The sequence below is a fragment of the Mesoplodon mirus genome, assembly GCF_964341445.2.
Source record: "Mesoplodon mirus genome assembly, chromosome: 19".
NCBI lineage: Eukaryota > Metazoa > Chordata > Mammalia > Artiodactyla > Ziphiidae > Mesoplodon > Mesoplodon mirus.
Window position 1 is genome coordinate 12,628,375 of NC_138995.1, and position 20,299 is coordinate 12,648,673.

General features: G+C 58.1%; 1 protein-coding gene across 2 annotated transcripts in view; it reads left to right on the forward strand.

The window, feature by feature from the left end:
* Positions 1-4,853: 4,853 nt before the first annotated feature.
* BCAR1 (BCAR1 scaffold protein, Cas family member) overlaps positions 4,854-20,299 on the forward strand; it is a 35,599-nt gene continuing 20,153 nt past the window's right edge. The window contains exon 1 of one of the 2 annotated variants that reach the window (XM_082605616.1): positions 4,854-5,005. In XM_082605616.1, the coding sequence (XP_082461742.1) occupies positions 4,994-5,005 (12 nt within the window). In that variant the 5' untranslated portion in view covers positions 4,854-4,993. Of the gene's footprint in view, positions 5,006-17,525; positions 17,808-20,299 lie in introns of those variants that run through there. The other variant, XM_082605615.1, reaches the window with a different exon arrangement.

Genomic DNA, 20,299 nt, shown 5'->3' on the forward strand with positions numbered 1-20,299 from the left:
AGTTGTTCCCATGTTTTCCTGATCATAAGGAAAGCTACAAGTTACATCCTTGCACGTATATCTTTGGCTACTTGTGAGTGCATTTTTTTAGGATAAGTTCGTGGCATTTCTGAGTCAAAGGGTCCCTGCCTGTTAGGGGTTTTTGCCAGACTGTATGCTGGAGCCACACATCATCTATAGCTGTTCCCATGAACAATGAGAGATGTCTCTTAAACTGAGTGAGAGGATTTCCGGGCTGGCCAAATGCAGCCATGGCGGAAGTTTAGGCTGTAGTGCCCAGTGGGGGAGCAGCTTTGGGGGGTCCAGGGTCCCCTCCATACACATCTGAATCCCCAGAATTTATGATTAGGTTACCTTATAAGGCAAAAAGTGCTTTGCAGGTGTGATTAAATTAATGATCTTGAGATGCAGAGATTTTCCTGGATTACTTGGTGGGCCCAACATAATCACAAGCTTCTTACAAGAGGGAGTCAGGAGGGCCAGAAACAGAGAAGGAGATGTGATGTGATGATGGAAGCAGAGGTTGGAGTGATGCAGGGCCACAAGCCAAGGAATGCAGGTGGCCTCGAGAAGGAGAAAAAGGCAAGGAAACGATTCTCCTCAGAGCCTCCAGAAGGAATGCAGCCCTGCCAAGCCATTTTGGACTTCTGACCTCAAGAACTGTAGGGTAATAAATTCATGTTGTTTAGCCACTACGTTTGGGGTAATTTTTTTTTTTTTAATGGCTGTGTTGGGTCTCCGTTGCTGTGCGTGGGCTTTCTCTCTAGCTGTGGAGAGCAGGGTCTGGTCTTCATTGCGGTGCATGTGCTTCTCATTGCGGTGGCTTCTCTTGTTGTGGAGCACGGGCTCTAGGCACGTGGACTCAGTAGTTGTGGCTCACGGGCTCCAGGGCACAGGCTCAGTAGTTGTGGTGCACGGGCTTAGTCGCTCCGTGGCATGTGGGATCTTCCTGGACCAGGGCTCGAACCCGTGACCACTGCATTGGCAGGAGGATTCTTAACCACTGCGCCACCAGGGAAGTCCTGGAGTAATTTGTTACAGTAGCAATAAAAAACTAATACATCTCCCTCCTGCTACCAGGCCTTGAAACCTCATTGTCTAAGGGATGAGGGTCTCCCTCTGCACCTAGCAGCCTGATGACCTGAACATCACCCTCTCCCTTAACCAGAGGCCCTCCAGGCAAAGCATACCCAAGGTTCTGTGCATGGGGGACAGAAAAGGAGGTGCCCCAGCCCCCAGGGCCCACCCTTGACCAGACTGTGAAATTATCCTCAGGGATGTTGGAAACTGAACTTGCTTAAGGTCATAGGGTAAGTGTGAGGTAGTGCCAGGACTGAACCCCAGGGTCTTGCCTGGCAGGCCAGTGAGGTCCCCATCCACTCCACTAAGCTGAGCCTTTTTCTTTGCCAGTCTGACTTGCCTTCCTGGAGAGAGGTAGTCATTCACACTTTAGCATGAGTAAGATAGGACAGCTGCCTGTGCATACGCCACCTGTCAGTATTGTATTACTACAGAGTAGCAGAGTTCGACTCTCATGTTGAAAACCAGGCTTGGGGTGGGTAGTTTCCCTTCTCATCCACTCCAGGGCTCACAGAGTCCTGCTGGCCACCTCCAACCCTGAAGTCTCCTTCTAGGCCTCCCCAAAACAAACTCAGTTCTTGCCCTCCACAGGGAGTTGCTCATGCCTGTGGTCACGATGGTCCCTGCTGTTTAATAAGAATTCTGTGTCAGGTCCAGTGCCCTGAACTTTACCTGAGCCATTCAACAGAGTCCTCTCAACCACCCAGAGGATATTATCCTCCCATTTCACAGATAAGGAAACTGAGCCCCAGGCAGGTTAACTCACATGAACAAGATCATTCAGCTGCAAGCAGAGGAGCAGGGTTCAAAGCAGGTAATCTGACCCCAGGACCTAGAGCTGCCAGGGTTGGCCTGTAGAAGCACTGGCTTACACAGTCAATGTTTCAAAACCTAGAGATTTTATAAAAAATCTTGATTTCTAGATTCACTTGAAAAATCTGATTCACCAACTGAAAGAACTCAAACAGCCAAAGCAGGAACTATTTGAGCAAGAAAATAAAGGAATATAATCCAAATTATAAAATAAATATCCATGAATTCATACTGATATAAATGATTGAATAAATAAATAAATGAAGAAGAGACAAATTTCCCATACAGAATAAATCCAAATAATTGATATAGAGACTCTATCCTCAAGGAGGTGGAACATAACTTCTCACTTCTTCAAAAGGTACATTGTAGAAAGCTGGAGGAAAAAAGAGTCACTTTATAGCAGAGTAACCTGACAAACACTATTTCAGCCAGGTCTTCAAGGTCAGCATCACATCCGCAAACGGTCGCTGTCCAGAGGAGCCTAAGAAGACATGACGACTACATATAATGTGGAATTCGGGATGGGATCCTGGAACAGGAAAAGGACAGTAGGGAAAACTAAGGATATCTGAATAGAGTGTGGACAGTAGTTAATAAGGATATATCAATGTTGGTTCATCAATAGTGACCGAAGCAACATGCTAATGTAGGATTATTACACATTGCCTGCAGGCGCCTCCAAAGGCTCACTGCACTCTCCTAGGCCAGGGGCTCCTCTGGCAAATCCCAGGGGATAGAGGCTGGGTTTGGGTGTCTGGAGAACTGGATATGAAGCTTGTCTCCACCCAGATTTACTCTGTGGCCATGTCCAAATTCCCTTCCCTCCCAGTGCCAGGTGCAACAATAAACCCTGTCTCCCTCGGGCCCTGGTAGCCCTCAAGGACCCTCTCAGGGTGCTGGTGCCTGCTCAGGCAGCCCAGCTGTTGCTTGTGGTGTAATTGCTAGTCCTGAGGTGCCCAGAGCCTGTTTTTTGCAGGACTGAGTGAGTCATCCTGGGATCATTTGCCTGCTGGGCAGTGGGGGATGTTTGGTGGTGGCGAGGGAGGAGCATCCGCTGTTTTTTCACAGACACCTGGTCGTGCTGGGGAGGATGCTCAGTGCCCTAACAGGGCTCCTCCAGCTGCCCCCAACCCCACACCCAAGGCCCTGGGTCCCTGCCTCAGAGTGAGTGAGGGTCTGGCGGAGCCATCCCTCCTCCTGTGCTAAGGGATGAGTCAGTGATGGCCTTCCCGAGTAAGCAGTCATTGGAGGCAAGGACTAGATGGTTTGGAGGCGTGGCCCCAGCCGCACCCTTCTGTTGGGTTCCCATTTCCCTATATCCAGGAGTGTGGAAGGAGTCGTTCCCCACTGCTCACCCAGCGCTGGCCTGGGCACTGAGAGATGGGGCCGATGGGAGAGAAGACAGGAGCAGTGGGCGATAAGAATCCAGACGGGGCTTCTCTGGTGGTGCAGTGGTTGAGAATCTGCCTGCTAATGCAGGGGACACGGGTTCGAGCCCTGGTCTGGGAGGATCCCACATGCCGCGGAGCATTCTAGGCCCGTGAGCCATGGCTGCTGAGCCTGCGCGTCTGGAGGCTGTGCTCCTCAACAAGAGAGGCTGCGATAGTGAGAGCCCTGTGCACCGTGATGAAGAGTGGCCCCCGCTTGCCACAACTAGAGAAAGCCCTCGCACAGAAACGAAGACCCAACACAGCAAAAATAAATAAATTAATTAATAAACTCCTACCCCCAACATCTTAAAAAAAAAAAAAAGAATCCAGACGAAGTAGGAGAGAAAGGAGGGATGGAGCCTGGGCTCCAGGAGGAAGGCTCAGTGTGTCAGGGGGAGAGGGTGGCAGAGGAGGGACTCTGAGACAGCGGGCATGTGTGGCCTGGAGCCCGGGCACCAGGCTGAAATGCTGCTCCCAGCTCAGGAGACCCTGTGCCAGCTGGATGCAGGCAAGTGGGCACGGGCAGGGCTGCCTGCCAGACAAACACAGAGAGCCCTTTGAGGGGGTGGCAGCTGTCACCCCAGACTCCCCTCTGTTTGCTGTGGCCCTGCCTGCCCCCTCTAGCCCAGGAAAGGCCGCCAGGAAGCAGGGACGGTTTGTATGTGATGGGCAGCAGAACAAAGTGGTCAGACCCTTGGTACTGCCTTCTGGTAGCCGAGGGGGCTCAGAGCCTCAATCTGTTCGATGTAACATGGGAACAGCAAGGCCGACCTGGCAGGGGGCGGGGCAATTAGGATGCACAGGTATGTGCACAGTGCTTGGACACCATGTCAGATGTGGAACAGCTGAAGAAATCGGGGATTTAACCCGGAGAAAGGAAGGCTCAGGCCCTGGAATGCCTGTCTTCCAGTGTCTGAAGGCTCGTCTCTGGTGCAGGGACGGCCTGGTTGTGGGTGGCCCTTGAGTGGGGGTTACCGGGAGACAGGATCCTCCCTAAAAGCCCGTACAGCTCTGTCAGGGTGACCTGACGATCAGCCAGGCTGTTCCCGGGGAGGGGCAGTCAGGGGAGCGCAGAGCAGGCGGAGGAGCTCTGGGCAGAGCTGCGTGTGGGGTTTTGGTGGTGGGGGCGGCGGGGGTGTCTCTGGGCTTTCAGCTGGGTGAGTGGGAAGGGTTTCTAGGAGCCCTGCTCCGCTGACTTGCAATAGCCCTCAGACAGAGATTGTGAGCCCAGCCAGACCACCGGGCAGGCACCCAGCACCCTGGGCTGGGCAACGTGCGGGTGGGGGTGGGGGTGGGGTCTGGCCTCCAGACCCAGCGGGCGCGCAGGAGATGCTGCGACTCGAGGTGGCCCCTGAAGGACGGGTAAAGAGTGGAGGCCGAGCCTCGTCGCCGCGTTGGGCCGACAGAAAAATGCCGGGGTCCGGGGTCCTCGCCTTTAACGCGGCCCCGGGCGGAGGAGACGGGAGGGGGAGGGGCGGCACGGGGCGGCGCATGCGCGGCGTGGGCTGGAGCGGCTGGACAGTCCGGCCGCCGGGAGATCGTAGGAGCCAGTCGGGAGCCCCGAGAGCGCCGGGACCCCGCGCGGGGGGCTCTGAGCGGCGCGGCAGACCGGCGTCGGGAGCCTGCCGGCGCTGCTGCCCGCCCGGGCCCCGGGAGCGGCGGCCAAGATGTCCGTGCCGGTGAGTACTGACCGCCGGCCGGGACCGCGACCTCGCGCCGCCCGCTGCAGGCCTAATGCCGCCGGGGCTCCGGGCTGGGGGTCGCCCCACCTGGGCCTTCTCGCGTCGTGGGATGGGGGCAGCCTGGGGTTTCTCCGCGAAGCCGGCCTCTCCGTCCCCGCCTTTCTTTCCATCCTCTCCCTGGAGAGCAGGGTCGGACTGGGGTCCGTGCTGTCCCCCAGGAATCCCTCCACCACCAGGACGGCTAGGCCTAGTGGGGAGAGGTCTCTGCCGCTCCCCGGGAACCCTCCTCCAGGATGGCTGGGCCGGGTGAGGGGGCGGGGTCTGCGTAGTCCCCCTGGGAACCACCTAGGACAGCTGCCCTGTTGTGCTCAGGGACCTCACGGGGATGGCCAGGCCTGGAGCCTGGTCTGTACCTCTCCCAAGACCAAGACACCCTTACCCCGGGACAGCTTGGCGGGGTAGAGATCTGCGCCTGCCCCCCAGAACCGGCGGATGTACTCACTTTCCCGGCAAGTTTACCTCTGCGGCTGAACCCCCCAAGGGTTCAGGGCCCAGCCTTTTCTTCCCTCCTAGCCATGGGGGCTTCTCTTCTCACCTGACACCCACTCCTCCTAGCCCAGCAGGCAGGCTTGGGCAGCCCCCCAGGGCTCCACACTTTGGCCAGCAACTGGAGGCATCTGAGTCCCACCTCCTGAGGGTGGCAAGTGATCCTGGCCACCGCTGGTCACCAAGCCTCAAGCGCAGGCCCCAGCCCGCTTTACAGATGCACAGACTGAGGTGGGGGCTGACACCCTGCTTCCTTCATTCCCGGAAGGGGCACCTTCTGCTGGAAAGCTGTGGCCTCCAGCCCTTGTTTCTCTGCTGCGTTAGGGGCTTTCCCTCTGACAGGAAGGGGCAGTGGCCCAGCGCGCCTGTCCCCCTGGCCTGTTTCTGGAACTGCTTGTCAGTTGGGGGACCCCGTCCTTACGGTGAAGCAGACAGCTGGGGCTTCCTGGCAGGGCAAGCGGACTTTTAATTACCCACCATAGAGTGTATGGAGATTACTGGAGGAGAGATGCTGTGTAAGTGCAAAGCATTGTTATTATGGAATTAAAGATCCCAGCTCCTGCCCGCCTCCAGAAGCAGTAATGCAGAGTTACAGAATAAAAAATTAGGGCTTCCAGACCATGCTGATGTGAAGTCCCCACCCCCATCTGTTGTGGTTCAGAGCATAATTGCCTCATCTTTAGAAAGAAAGAAGACAGAAAATGCCTGCCAGGCCCTTCTCCTGCCCTGCTTTCCTGCAAAGCTCTGGGTCTTTTCTGGCTCGGGGCATCGGGGGACCTGCCCTGATCCTATGGACACTGACCAGAGAGATGAGGTGGGCCACCTGAGCTTGCTTGAGGGCCTGAGTCTCCAGGGCAGTAGTGAATGGGGCATGTGACTCCGGCCACATAAAAGGCTGGACAGCCTAAGTTTGGGACGTCTGCGCTTGATTTGGCGTGACCTCCACAATCACAGCAGAGGTGCGGATCTGGAGTCTGGGATGGCACCCAGACCCCTTGCCTTATAGCACTTTGGGCAGCCTTCCTGGGCTCTGTGCCTCAGTGGCCCCATCTGTAACAAGAGAGGGATGGTGGGAGGGCCAGGCTCTGGGTGTGATTTGGACAGACAGGCACTGCTGTGGACACCTGCTGTGGAGACCTGCAGTCCAGCTCCGTCTCTACACACCATTGCCGGCTCCACGTCGCTTGCCACCCTCCCATCTGCAGCCACGGCCCTTGGAGATTCTGCAGAGGGGAGTGGGGGGGGTCTCACCCTCTGCCCCCTACATGCTGGGCTGTCAGATCACCCTGGCTGTCTCCTGGGACCTTGAGCAATGTGTGAACTGGTGGCACTGGGAGAGGAAGTTCATTTTGGGAGCAGCCATGAAATGTTCAGAAAATTGCTTTCATGTGCTGATGAGTGGCGAGGCCAGCCTCCTGCTCAAGCCCTGCTTTGCGAACCCAGAACGGTGACCGCCCATGTGGCGCTCGCGGACACGTTTGGGTTTTAAGCATACCCCTTCATTTGGGCAGTCTTTTCCTGGACGGGGCTGACGCAGGCACTTCGGCCCACAGCAATTATAAAATGCTTCAGAATGGGATGGGAGGTGATGGCGGCGAGAGAAGAGGCTGGGGCGAGCCAGGTTGGGACAGGAGTGACCTCCTGAGTGTTCGAGCTGGGCGGCCCTGCAGGGATCAGCTTGTCTCACTCTGTCATTTGACCCACATGGGGTCTGGGGCCCAGAGAGGGGAAGGCACACGGGGTCCTCCTAACTCCCTGCTTCGTGCTGCTTCCTCTGCCCAGAGCTGAGGGCACGGTTCACACAGCACCTGGAGGTGCACTTCCTGGCTGCTCTCTGACATCTGCCTTCTTCTTGGGTGTGGCTGGTCAGCACCCAGGACTGTCTCTTCTCTCTGGGCAGGCAGGAAGCATTTGGAAGGAAGACGGCTGTGCCACCCCGTTCAGACCCCTGGTGGGCATTGGAGTGACCCTGCCCCCTGGCACTGTCAGGCAGGAAGCCAGCTTGTAGAGAAGCTGCCTGCTCTCTGTTCCTGCCTCTTGTTTCCTGTCTGGGAAATGGGCACAGCCATTCCAGCCCCGCCTCTGCTCCTTTATTAAGTGAGGAATGGGTCCTTTCAAGGAGCTAAGTGCTGACGTGCGTTGAGTGCATTCTGTGTGCCAGGCACTGGGCTCGGGGAGGACCTGTAGTCTTGCCAGGGTCGCCTGGCCACTGAGAGACGGAGCCAGGGTGGGAACCAAGTCTGTCAGGATCCACAGCCAGAAAGTGAGTGTGGCCTCTCTAATTGTAGGGGCTGTGGCCTGTCAAGCCATCCACAGAGGCCAAGGCTGCTGAGAGAGCGACCCTCTGCTCGTGGCTTTCTGAGCATGAGTTTGGGTAACCCCTTCAGCACCCCTGGACATGAGGCAGCTGGGCCTCTGGGCGGCCAGGCAGCTCGCCCGGGGCTGTGCAGCAGGGCGGCTGTAGCCCTGCGGGCCCCGGCAGCAGTCAGTGGAGATCGGCGGGGCAGGGGTGGCGCCTGGTTGAACCTCTGCCAGAGGTCCCAGGGTGCCCTTTGTGCCTGGCTCTGTGCCAGCCACCACTGTGACCGGAGAGCTGGCCAGGGAGCTGGGAGGCTCTGCCCTGGGCTCACCACTGGCCTGGGCAGCCAGGCCATGGACAGCTGGGGCCTGGTAGAACAGGCTCAAAAGAGGACAGTGTCCAAGTCCAAGGTCCTCGGTTCAGTCTCCAAAGCACCTGGCACGCCCCTCCGGCCACACTCCTCCCGCTGGCCTTGGACTCTGCCTGGCCCTCCCTCTGCAGGAAGTGATCTTAAACCGCTGCCTTGCTCACCTCGTCACTCCTGCTCGCTCAGGCAGAGGGCAGCGTGCCAGGAAGCCATCCAGGATTCCCATCTGTGATAGTGCATTCACCCTTGGGGTTATCTGGTTGCTGCCAGGCTCCTCAGGGCAGGACCAGGCCTGCTTGGTTCCTCTCTCTCCAGCCTATCCTGGCCACCTGCCAAGGAAGTGGCCCTGGGAGCACCGGGGAGCCCCCTGCCATATAGGAGTCTATGTCCCTGTGCAGAGAGTCTGCATCCCAGCCACTGTCCTGGAAGCCTTGTTGGGGGCTGAATGGGTTCCCAGAGAGGCTAATTCTGGGTGGGGAGGATATGTGGTGGGTCGAGGGCAAGGGCTCCGGAATGAATGGTGCTGGCTCGTCTGAGCCAGTTACTGAAGCTCTCTGAGCCTGTGTCCTCTGTGTTATGGGGATGTTAACAGCACTGAGCTCTTGGGGTTTTATGAGAACTTGGTGAGGTTTGCAGAAAGCTTTGACTAAGAAGCTAATAAGTCATAGCAGCTACTGCTGTTGAGGTTATTATCTTTATCCTGCCACTGTTGACTGGTGCAGTGGCTAAGACCCACTCCTGGCACCGGCACGACCAGCTTGGGAAGAGGAGGTCAGCTCCCTGCCCCCATAATGTTCCACGCTGCCCAGCCTGCCTCCAGTAGCTTTCTCTTTATGGTCGGTTCCTGCCAGGGCCTTAGCAGTGGAATGACCCCAGCCCCTCCCCTGCCCCTGCCTGCCTTCGTGACCCCTGCCTCTTGAGCCTTGGATGGACAGGTACTTGTCCTCACCCCACAGATAGAGTGGCCTCCAGTGGGGCCACCATCTGGTCCACTGTGCCTCAGACCAGCTGGATGCCCTGCCCTGAGGGCCCCCAGGAGTGGGTGCAGTGTTGCCGGCTTTGGAAGCTATTGGATTGGTGGGTACAAGCCTGACTTCAGATGTGGTCAGCAGCAGCCTGGCCAGCATGGAACAGGCAGGATCCTGGGTGGGAAGGAGAGCACGCCGGAGGTGGGTCCTGGCACTTTAAGGGAGGGGGCTCAAGCTTGTGGGTGACGCAGGTGGGCCACAAGGCTGTGAGGGTGGCACCTTGTGACCCCCCACCTCCCACGGCCTGGCATGAGGCATGAGCTGCACCTGCCCTCCCGTCTCCTGCCCTCTCTGTGCTCTTCTTTGCCTCCCCAGCCTCTGACTTGGCTTCATCACAACTGCTTGCTTTGATTGCATCCTAGTCTAACCCTGTTGTTTCTTTGGCTTTCTTTAGTTTGCTGGGCCATTGTCTCCCTCTCTTCAAGAAAAAAGACCTTGGTGGGGGCACTTCCCTGGCAGTCCAGTGGTTAGGACTCTGCGCTCCCACTGCAGGGGGCTCAGGGTTTGATCCCTGGTCGGGGTAAGATCCTGCATGCTGCCCAGCCCGGCCAAAAAAGAAAAAAAGAAAAAGACCTGGGGACAGGTTGGGGACCTTGGAGGTGGGGATGCATGCCCGCTCTGCCAGGAGAGGTGGTCACAAGTTGTGGCTCTAAAGTTAATCCTTTCTCTAAGGGGAATTAGAGGCTGAGGGAACTTTTTAGTAATTTTAATTTATTATTTAAACCCTGCTGAGTTCCAGTAAGGAGTTGAAGCAGATTATAGTGAAAGACACAGTCTGGGATCATCAAAAGATCCAGAACTATGTACTGTATGGGGAAGGTAGGCATGCAGATTTAACTTGAAGCTCCTTGACAGCCAGGGCAAAAAGGGTAACACGGTGGGTTTAGGATTGCAGTACCTATTTTTTGGTATTCCTAATGCTATGTATTGTTTCCTCTGTGCTTTTTTTTTTTTTCTTTTTTTTTTGCGGTACGCGGGCCTCTCACTGTTGTGGCCTCTCCCATTGTGGAGCACAGGCTCTGGATGCGCAGGCTCAGCGGCCATGGCTCACGGGCCCAGCCGCTCCGCGGCATGTGGGATCCTCCCAGACCGGGGCACGAACCCGTGTCCCCTGCATCGGCAGGCGGGCTCTCAACCACGGCGCCACCCGGGAAGCCCTGTGCTTTGTTTTATTTTTACCAGTTGAGACTCTCTTATTGAGGTAGATTTTCCTTTTTTAAAAAATTTTATTTATTTTTGGCTGTGTTGGGTCTTCATTGCTGCATGAGGGCGGCTGTCTCTAGTTGCGGCGAGTGGGGGCTACTCTTCGTTGCGGTGTGCAGGCTTCTCATTGCGGTGGCTTCTCTTGTTGCGAAGCACGGGTTCTAGGGCGTGCAGGCTCAGTAGTTGTGGCACGCGGGCTCAGTAGTTGTGGCGCACGGGCTTGGTTGCCCCGTGGCATGTGGGATCTTTCCGGACCAGGGATTGAACCCATATCCCCAGCACTGGCAGGTGGATTCTTAACCACTGCGCCACCAGGGAAGTCCCTGAGGTAGATTTTCTATGTAGTGAAATTGAAAGATGTTAGATATACAGTTGAATAACTTTTGACTAATGTAGACCCCATGTAACCATCAATCAAATCAAGATAATGAACCTCTCCATCATCTCAGAAAGTTCACAAGTGCCCCCTTCACAGTCAAGTGTGACCTACCCCCTGTAAGGTGGTCAACATTCTTTTTTTTTTTTAAAAAGAAAAGCTATGATTATCCTGTGATCTTTTTTTTAAATTAATTTTTATTGGCTTATAGTTGATTTACAATGTTGTGTTAGTTTCTAAGGTGGCCAGCATTGTGATTTCTCTCATCATGGCATGGTTTCACCTGTTCTTGAACTTGAACTTGAACTTGATGTAAGTGGAAGCATATAGTATATACTCTTTGGGGTCTGGCTTTTTTCATTCAGCAAAATGATTTTGAGATTTTCATCCACATGGTGTGTATCAGTAGTTCTCTTTTCGTTGCTGTGCTGAGTGTTCCACTTTTGACTATGAATTTATGTACTTATCCATTCTCTTGCTGATGGATATCTGTCTCTAGTCTTTCTGTGCTGTGTATTTTTAATACTGGAACATACTAGTGTTAGTGGGGTGGTGTAATACCCTATTTCAGTATTTTATAAAACCTGATATCCAATCATGTGTGCATTGAGGCATGCCCAGAGAGTCGTCTGTGCCCCCAAATCCTGGATTCCCCCAAGTTACACGATTGTCAGAGTGGTGTGACCACATGCCTTCTTGTTCACAGCCCTCCCCAGGTATCCAGGGTTTGAATTCCCTCTTCCCAGGTTGGCCATGAGGTGAAGCGTCTTAGGTTTTTGAGTCACCTGTGTTTCTTCCAGGCCTCTGTGCCCACCAGAGGTCCTAGTGGGGAGAGGCTTCGAGGAGAGGATGGAGCCTGTCTTGGGGGCTGACCCTATCCCTCCACCCTCCCTGGTCGGGACAGATTCCTGGTCTCCCCCCGCTTTGTCCCTGGCTGCCCGCCAAGACACCCCACCAGGCAGGCACTCCTGGCTGCCCCCAGCCTGCAGGACACCGCACCACTCAAGAAGCTAAGAGCAGGGAGGGTTGCTTGAGAGCCACTCCCTGCTTCCCTGACACCTCTGTGCTCCGCTCTTCCACACCGAGGGAATTGGCATGCCTGTGCTATTCTTACAAACCTTTACTGTTATTTTTTTCTGCATAATGAACCTTAGCAAAAGATTCACACATCGGCTCCAATGCTACCTCATCAGAGAGGAGCCCCCGGCACCTGTGTAAAGTAGCCCCTGCCACCAGTCTGCCCTCTGCTGTCTGCTTGGTTCTCCCACAGGTGTTCCCATGTTTATCTGTTTGTCCCCCTCACACGCCCTGGAGTGGAAGTTCCTTGAGGACACGCAGCCGTATCCCCGCAGGGAGTGGGTGCTGTAGTCTGTGTAGTGATAGGCCCGACAACCAGCCACTCCCCACTCCCCCGGCTGCGGGGAGACCCTGCCCACTTCCCAGTGTTGGCTGGTGGAGCTGGGGGCAACAGGGCTTCACAGAACGATTTTTGCTGCAGAATCTCAGACGAGGTTGAGGTTTTGTGCCTCGTGTGGTTCAGGGGCTAGGGAAGCTCAGGGCACTTGAGCAGCGGCTGGGAGGACAGGGAGGGCTTACTGGAGTGCACTTGTGCATGAGCTGTGGGCCCAAGGGAGTGTGTGCTTGGCAGGGCAGGGCTGGTGTGTGATGGGGAGGTGCGTGAGCGTGCTGCTGACACCAGGTGCCGCCACGCACCACGCCTGCACGTGCCTGCAATCTCATGGCCTGGTGCCGGGCAGGGCTCCGGCGGTGCTTACGTTTAACAGACGCACTAACCAAGGCTCCGAAAGACGCAGTGACCGCTGAGGTCCCATGCCAGGTGGAGTCTTTAATGGGCTCTACTCTTGTCCTTGTAGGCTACACCTGGGTGAGGATTGGGCCTGGGTCTCCTGGGGCACATGGAGCCTTTCTCTGTAGGTTGGAGCAGGCTCAGGTGGGAGGCCCCCAGTGCGGTTCAAGGAGGGAGAAAAAACCACGCTTCCTCGGTGGCTGCTGTAGCTGTGCTCTCTTTGTTTTCACGCCTTCCTGTACTCCCACCCCACTGCCCCCAGAGCTCTCAGGGTCCCTCCTGTGACTCCACTGGCCTCCTGACCCCAGCTGATGTCTGGCCAACACTGCTGCCCCTCTGGGGGTCTCTGTGGGTGTGGGCACCTGTGCTGCTATGGAAGCAGGCTCGGGGGGCAGCAGATGGCATGTGAAGTCGCCCCCTCTCCCTGCCCTGATATGCTGGAGCTGGCTGCCATGGGGAGAGGCAGGCGCAGAAGGCGGGCTGGGACTGCTTCTTGACCACATCCCGGGCCCTGCCCACCCAGGCTGTCAGCCTGAGCTGGGCCTCCGGGGGCTAAGCTTTCTCTCTGAGGACAGGGTCTTGTCCCCAGCCCTTCCTTCCCCCACCCCCGTGTCCTCCCTCAGGCAGTGCTGAGGTGGCTGCCGCAGGGTGAGGACCCAGGGAGTGGTGTCCCAGTGCCACCAGGGAGGGCAGCCTTCTCATTATGCACATGTGGGGCCTGGTTTCTGCTTCTCTGAGGCACATGGGGAGGGGGGTTCGAAGAGAAGGGAGGACTCAGGCCACAGGGTCAGCACCCTGGGCTGGGGCGAAGAGCCCCTGGGAAGTGCCCCAGCCTTGTGAGCAGAGCCTCTTGCTGAAGCAGGCACCTCCCCGCAGGTGCCTCTGCAGCTCTTTAATTTCCAAATTAGAAAAGCAATTAAAAGAATCGGGAGACTGTTGCTCCTTCCAGTTCCCAGTCCTTGAAAGAGCCAGAGCAGGAGGGGAGGGAGCTGCGGGAAGGCGGGGGGGCCCTGGATTTGCTGGGATCCAGGCCCGTCTCCCCACCTCCGCCACCCCTAGGCTCCGTCCCCACACCTTTGGTCCTGGTCGTGCCGTTGTACCCCTGTCTCTGGGGACTGGCCTGGGACGATGCTAAATGGACTCGAAGGCTGGGGACTACAGCCCACCCCCCCACAGTCCGAGTCACCACTGCAGTGACAAACAGACTGCCCCATGGTTACTCCGCCCTTGGAGAGCAGGGGAGGATGGGAGAGCTCTTTATGGCTCTGACACCCGCCCTAAGCGTGCAGGCTCTGCTCTGTCTGACATCACCTGGGGTGCTGTTCTGTGGGCACACCCCTGGGTAGCCAGGTACGGTTACATTTGTACTTTGTAGCTTTGTCACTTCCTGGAGGTGTGACCTGGGCAAGGCACTGCCCCTCTCTGAGCCTCTGGGTGGTGGTAGTTCCATCCTGGTCCCCAGGAGGGCAGTGAGGGCTGGCTGACACTGGGTGTGTGGGGTGTCCGGCCTGTGTGACTGTGGTTCTGGATGCAGCGGGCTGGCCTCTTCTCCAGGCCATCCACAGGGGTCCCTCCACCCTTGCCCAGGCAGGGCTGGCTCCGGCTTGCAGGCTGGCTTTGAGCTTGCCAGTGTGCGTGGCCAGCCCAGGGGCAAGGCGTCAACACCCATAGCCCTACAGATACATCATTTCTTCCTGTCCCTGGGGCTGGCAGCACTCACCTCCGGCCTCAGGAAATCCTTTCCTGCTGCTGCTGCCAGAGCCGGCCATCAGCCACCCTCTGTGCTGCTGGGAAAACCAAGGCTTTAGGAGGGGAAGGGGGCTGTCTGAGTCACACTGTGCAAGCCATTTTAGCCCACTCTTTTCACTGGTCATCAGCATTTTCTTGCATGATTTTAGTCTCTGAAAGTGGCCATCTTAATAGCTGCACAATCTTCCATTGAGAGTCTCTGGTTGCCCAATCAGTCCCCTGTACTTGGGCATTTAGGTTATGCCCCCTCTTTGTTTGTTGTTATAAATGCTGCCACAGACATTGTTGGGGCTAAAGCAAGAATAGTTCTTTGTGCTGTGGGTCTGACCTAGAGAATAAGACCCCAAAAGCCCAGAGAGCAGGAGCCAGGTCTCCCCACTCAGGGTCTAGGATCAGCAGCAGCCCTCACCCCAGTGGACACTTTAATGGGCAGATGAGAACCAACGTCCCTCTGTGAGTCTTAACCACTGGGCCAGCAGCGAAGTCCCTGGGCCCCAGTTCTGAACTCAGTTGTGTTTGAGGGTGGTGCTGGGGTCTCAGTTGCCTGTCCTTTGGGGTCTCTGAATGCGGCAGGGTCCTTGGCTTTCCTGAGTGTCCTTTCTGCCCTGTCCTGAAGTTGCCTGCCGCAGGGGAGTCAGGGTGGACTGCACTCTAGCATCCCCTCTGTCCCTCTGTGGCCACCCGTTCTTTCCCTTCCGTGGCTGAAGTCTGTGGGGTGGGGCAAGGGGCAGTAAACTGGGTCTCAACCTCTTCCTCTGGAAGACGGGGCTAATCGTGAAGCCTGTTTTGCAGGATCACTGCGGGCATGAAATGAGCACGTGGGCATAGAGACCTTGGCCCAGGGCCAGCCTGGATGCTGTCCTGGGGGCTGTGTCACTTGGCAGTCGGCCCGGGAGGGTCTGCTCCCCCATACACCCCAGCCAGAGCCTGCCCAGTGGGTGCCCCTCCCCCACTCCCCCTCGGCAGGCCTGGGAGGGGGCATTCCTCTCCCCCTCCAGCTACTCCCCTTGCAGCACAGTGGGGCACAGATCCTGGGGCCTTGATTCCAAAGCGGAAATGCCATTCTGGGAGGCACAGTCTTGGGTGGGGGGGGCGGGGAGTTTAAGTGGAAAAGCAGCAAATTTTTGAAATGCCTGGGCCAGAGCTGGGTTCTCCTCCCCCGCCTGCCCGCCCACAGGAGCAACCCCGCCCCCAGCGCTGCTTTAATCCAGCCCCAGAGAGGGAGGGTCTCCGGTCCTCCTCCTCGCAGGCAGCCTCCTCTTGTCTCCCAAGGCCAGCTAGGATGGAGTAAGGCCAGCCCTTTTGCGTCCCTGCCCATTCCTGCAGAGTCCTCCTGCTGTCTGGCTGTGAAGCCTGGTCCCCACCCCACTCCCCACTGGAGTGGAGACCCGGGGAAAACCTAGGGACTCCCTCCAGCTCCCAGCATGGACAGATGTTCACACACAGCCCAGCTGGTTCTGATCTGGTTCCTTGGAACCTGGAATGCCAGCCAGGCTGAGGGCAGGGGCAGGGGCAGGGTTTCGGAGGAGCTGAGCCTGCAGTTTCCTTTCTGACTTTGGGGCACACCTTTGGGAACAAGCAGGAGAGGATACCCTAGGTAGTGTTCCCCTGAGAGCTGGCTCTTCTGTGGGAGAACTGGGCTGTTTTGAAGGTTACAGGAGGTCCAGTCTTGAGGAGGGCAGAGGGTAGCAGCTAGTTGTCCCATTCCTTCTTGAGGACTCTGGGTCACACTGAGTCCAAATCCCATTGCTCCTTACCCACACCCTATGCTGGGAGTTCTGTCCAGTGGTTCCCCGAGAAACTTTGGGGGAAATGCAGATGTCCAGATTCCCCCCACACCCGGGATTCCTGGAGGAGGGGACCTGTGGGAGGGGTTTTTTAGGAGGGGATTCCTAAAAAACAGGAATCTGTTTTTTGACAAGCTCTCCAGGGGACCTGTGACCAGCCAGACTTGGGGTGCCCTAGCTCAGCTGCTTCCTTTTACAGATGGGAGAGGGCCTGGCCAAGGTAGCACACCTGGCGAGAGGCTGAGTCAGCCATCCCTGGGTGTCAGGTGGAGGGGCACCTGTGGGTGCACCGTGGGCTTGTATGTATTTTATAGGCCGTGCCCGAGGATTCTCTGCAGGGTGTGCCCCAATGCTTCCCTGGAATTTCGAGCTGCCTGATGGTGTCTTACACACTCAGCAAATGGGACAGTCTAGTTCTGGAGAGGTCCCATCCTAGATCTCTCTGCAGACCACTGTGCAAAACCTGGACTGTGCTCAGGGACTCTGGCTGGCTACGTGGGGTGACAGTCACCAACTTGCCCCCTAGGGAGGGGGAGCTCAGGAGAACCAAGGCACCCTCCACTCAGTTTCCCTGTCGTGCTTCCTCCTTCCCCCTCATTCTCATCAGCATCCCTCCACCCCCTGTTGCTGAAACAGGAGTCGTTGGGGCACAGGCGTTAGCCCTGGACCGGGCTGTCTGAGGGATTGGGGTAGGGGCACATCTCTTAGAGCAGCACCAAGACAGTGGGGGACACTTCGAGGAGACTGAATTCAATTCAGAGGAGAAGGTGGGAGATGGCGAGCTTCTTGTCCCTGGGTGCTCTGGAGCCTCCCGCGCAGGGCTGGTAGAACACGATGCGCTCCGGTTCTACTCTCCCTAGATTACTGGGACAGCCGCAGTCCCCAGCTTCCCTGCTGTGTCTTCATATCCTGGGGCTCTTACACCGAAGGCCTGACCAGAGTCGGTGTGGTGGTCGTATTATTAGTTTTCTGCCAGCTGGGGCATGCCCCTCTAGATGCAGATCTGAGTCGGACTGCCGGATGGACACGCGTGAAATGCCCCAGGTTGGTGGGCGGGGAAGGCAGACTTGAGGCGGGTGCCTTCGGGGCTGCAACGGCCACGGGGGAGGAGGGCAATCCCGGCAGTCTTCCCAGAAGAAGAAGGCTTAAGCCTTTGAGGAGGGGCGCGTTCTCGCCCACGGTGGAGGGCAGGGACGGGCGTGCGGAGAAAAGGCGATATCCCGCGTGTCCGGCAGGCGCCTGGAGCCTAGCGCGGGTGCAAGGGTGGGGGGTGGGGGACGGTCCCACTGGGCGGCGCGTGCCCGCGCGCTCCCGCAGCCACCCGCGCCCCCGAGCCGGCGGTTCATTTGCATGGGGAGCCCGAGCGGCCAATGGGCGCGCACGGCCGGGCATGCCGGGAGCCGGGCTGGGCTCGCCGGCCTCGGCGGCGGTGGCGGGCGGGGCGAGATGGGACCGGCTGTGTACGGGGACGGCGGCGGCGGCGGCGGCAGTGGCCGGCGAGGTGGCTGAGTCGGTCGGACCAGGACCCGGGCGGCTTCGGGGCTCTCGGGAATCCGAGAGCGCGCGGCGCGGGCAGTTCGCTGTGCGCCCTGCGGGGAGCCGGGGCCCCAGGCCGACCCGACACGATGAACTACCTGGTGAGTGCGGTCAGCGCGGCCACTGCGGCCCGGAGTCCACTCGCGGTGGCCGGGGCGGGGTCCGCGCGCCAGGGAGCGTCGGCCGAGGTCCGCGTACCGGCTTGGAGGCGACCCAGCTCTACCCGCGCCCGGGGCGGTCCCAGGCGGGAAAGAGTTAAGTGAGTGGCATTTCCTGCCGGACCTGCGGGTCCTGGGAACTACGGGCCGCTGGAGCCTCCGCGGGGGCGTGACCGGGCCGGGGTCCGAGGTCCTGGAAAACCCCCCTTCTGCCCTGGCCGGGGCTCCCGGAGGCCAGGACTGCGGAGGATCCCAGACCCTGCGCGCCCCGGGGGCGGCTGGAAGGACCGGACTCGGGGGCCGCGGGCCGGTAGGAGAGTTCCTGGATCCGGGAAAGTTGCTGGCCGGAGGCCCGCTCTCCCCCTGCCGGCCGCTGCCTGCTGGGTGACCTTGGGCCTGTGAGCCCTGTCTCCGAGCCTCACTTTGCATCGCTACGAGGAGCGGTCCGAGGTCCCTTGGACCGTGAACTTTCAGGGGCGTGAACTTCCAGGAAGTAGGGTGGCGGTCCGTGTGTTTTGGAGTGAGGGCTGCCCATGCCCCCAGGTTAGGGGTTGAGGGCTGGGTGAGCAAGCGCGGGTGTCCACGGAGAAGTTAATAATTAACCCCCGGCCCGCCCGCGCTGGATTCCGGGACCCAGGGCGGGAGCTTCTAGGTTATTACCTACCGTGGTTGCAAAAACGGTTGTAGGAGCCGGGTCTTGGCAGGGGAGTCCAGGGCCACGCCGCGATCCCGGGGTCCTAGCCTCCGCGGGTAGAGCGTGGGAGCTGGGGAGGGGCGGGGCCGCTGCCCGGGTGGCCGCAGCCCGGGCGCCCAGCCCCTCATGCTGCTGCAGAGCCCAGGGCGGTGTTGAAAGATTCGGAGAAGCTGAGATTTGCTGAGGGCCGGGCGTGGTCAGGGGCTGTGAGGGGGTTAGAATCTGGGGAGATGTTGGGGTCTCCCATCCCTCAGTAGGAGCAGTGGCTCCCTAACTGGTCTTGAGAACAGGGAGTTTATTTCCTTGGCACTCTTAGCGTGAGGAAGAGTCTAAGCTGGGAGGTACTCTCTGGGTTTGCTGTGCAGATTTCAGCCAGGCGGGGAGATGTTCCTCATCCCCCATGGGCTGGGGGACACGCCCCCCACCCATGACTCTTTCCTTTCCAGGGTGGAGAGCTGATGGTGGGAGTGGAGGGATGGCAGGGCTAACAGGCTTAGAAAAGCAGGAGAAGGGCCCAGGTGCAGGTGGAGACTGGCAGGAAGGGAGGTCTGGGAGGACCTGCCGGCAAGCTCTCCTGGCACCAGCACCCACTACCCGCTTGCCGTGGGCAAGGAAGGAGTCCTGTAGGTGCCGGGTGGAGGCAGGGCAGGGCAGCCCCAGCTTCTGCCAAGGCAGTCACCCTCAGCTCCCGATGACTTTTACGCTTGTGCTGAACAGAGGTGTTAGCGTTGTGGGCTGGCATCATCTCCCCAGGCTTGGGCAAGGGATTGAAGTAAGGGCAGTGCCACTAGGGAATCCTTCCTAATCAGGAAGGGCCCCTAAGACACCTGCTCTCCCCGCGAGTCATACAGATGGTACCAATGGGGAGACTGAGGCACAGTGAGGGGCAGTTACTTGTCTTCACAGAACCGTATCCAGAACATAGTCTCCTGGTATGGCCCCATGCTCTAGCCATGTGCTCCCCCTGCTCTGGGATTGGGGGTGCTCTGGCCCTTGGGGTGCTGCCATGCTCTACTGGGGCTGCCAACTTGGTGGGGTCTCTCCGGCTCCAGAGCTGTGCCTTAGTAACCCCCTTCTGGCCTCCATTATTCTTTTAGGAGATCCCACCACCCTTTGTCTCTCAGGCCTGGAGAACTCCCTCCACCATCCCCCAGGAGCCCACAGCCAGTTGGGGCAGCCAGAACCAGCCAGCAGGTGGAAGGGGGAGGAGCAGTGTTAGAGTCATGCTTGGAGGGCAGGGTGTGGGGTAGGGCGGGACAGGGTCGTTCTCCAGCAGAGACACTGGCCAAATTCCTCCTCCTCTGGATCCTTAAGGCCCCCAAATAAGGGGCTACAGAGTGGCCTCCCTCCAGGGGGCAGGCTGGGCCCTCTAGCCCTGGGGAGAGGCCCTGACTCCATCTCCTCCTTGTTGTGCTCACTTCCTCCCACCTCTGCGTGAGGAGTGGGGCAGGGGACCAGCCTGCCGGGGAAGGAGCTCAGAGGGTGGAGGGGCAGGGCCCGTCTCAGTCCCCTATTTCCATTGCGCATCCTGAAGTCAGGGGCTTGGTACTTTTTTCTGAGCTGGAAAACCCTGCTTTTTGTGCCAGTGTGTCCTCCTCCATCCCTGCAGAAGCAGATGGTGCTGCTCTAAGGGCTGCTGAAAGTTGTCACTTAGGGCTGGAGAGGGGCAGAGCTGAGGAGGCTTCAGACGTCCAGGTGGGGAAACTGAGGCCTCATAAGGAGTGAAGTCCCTGCTGTCCCA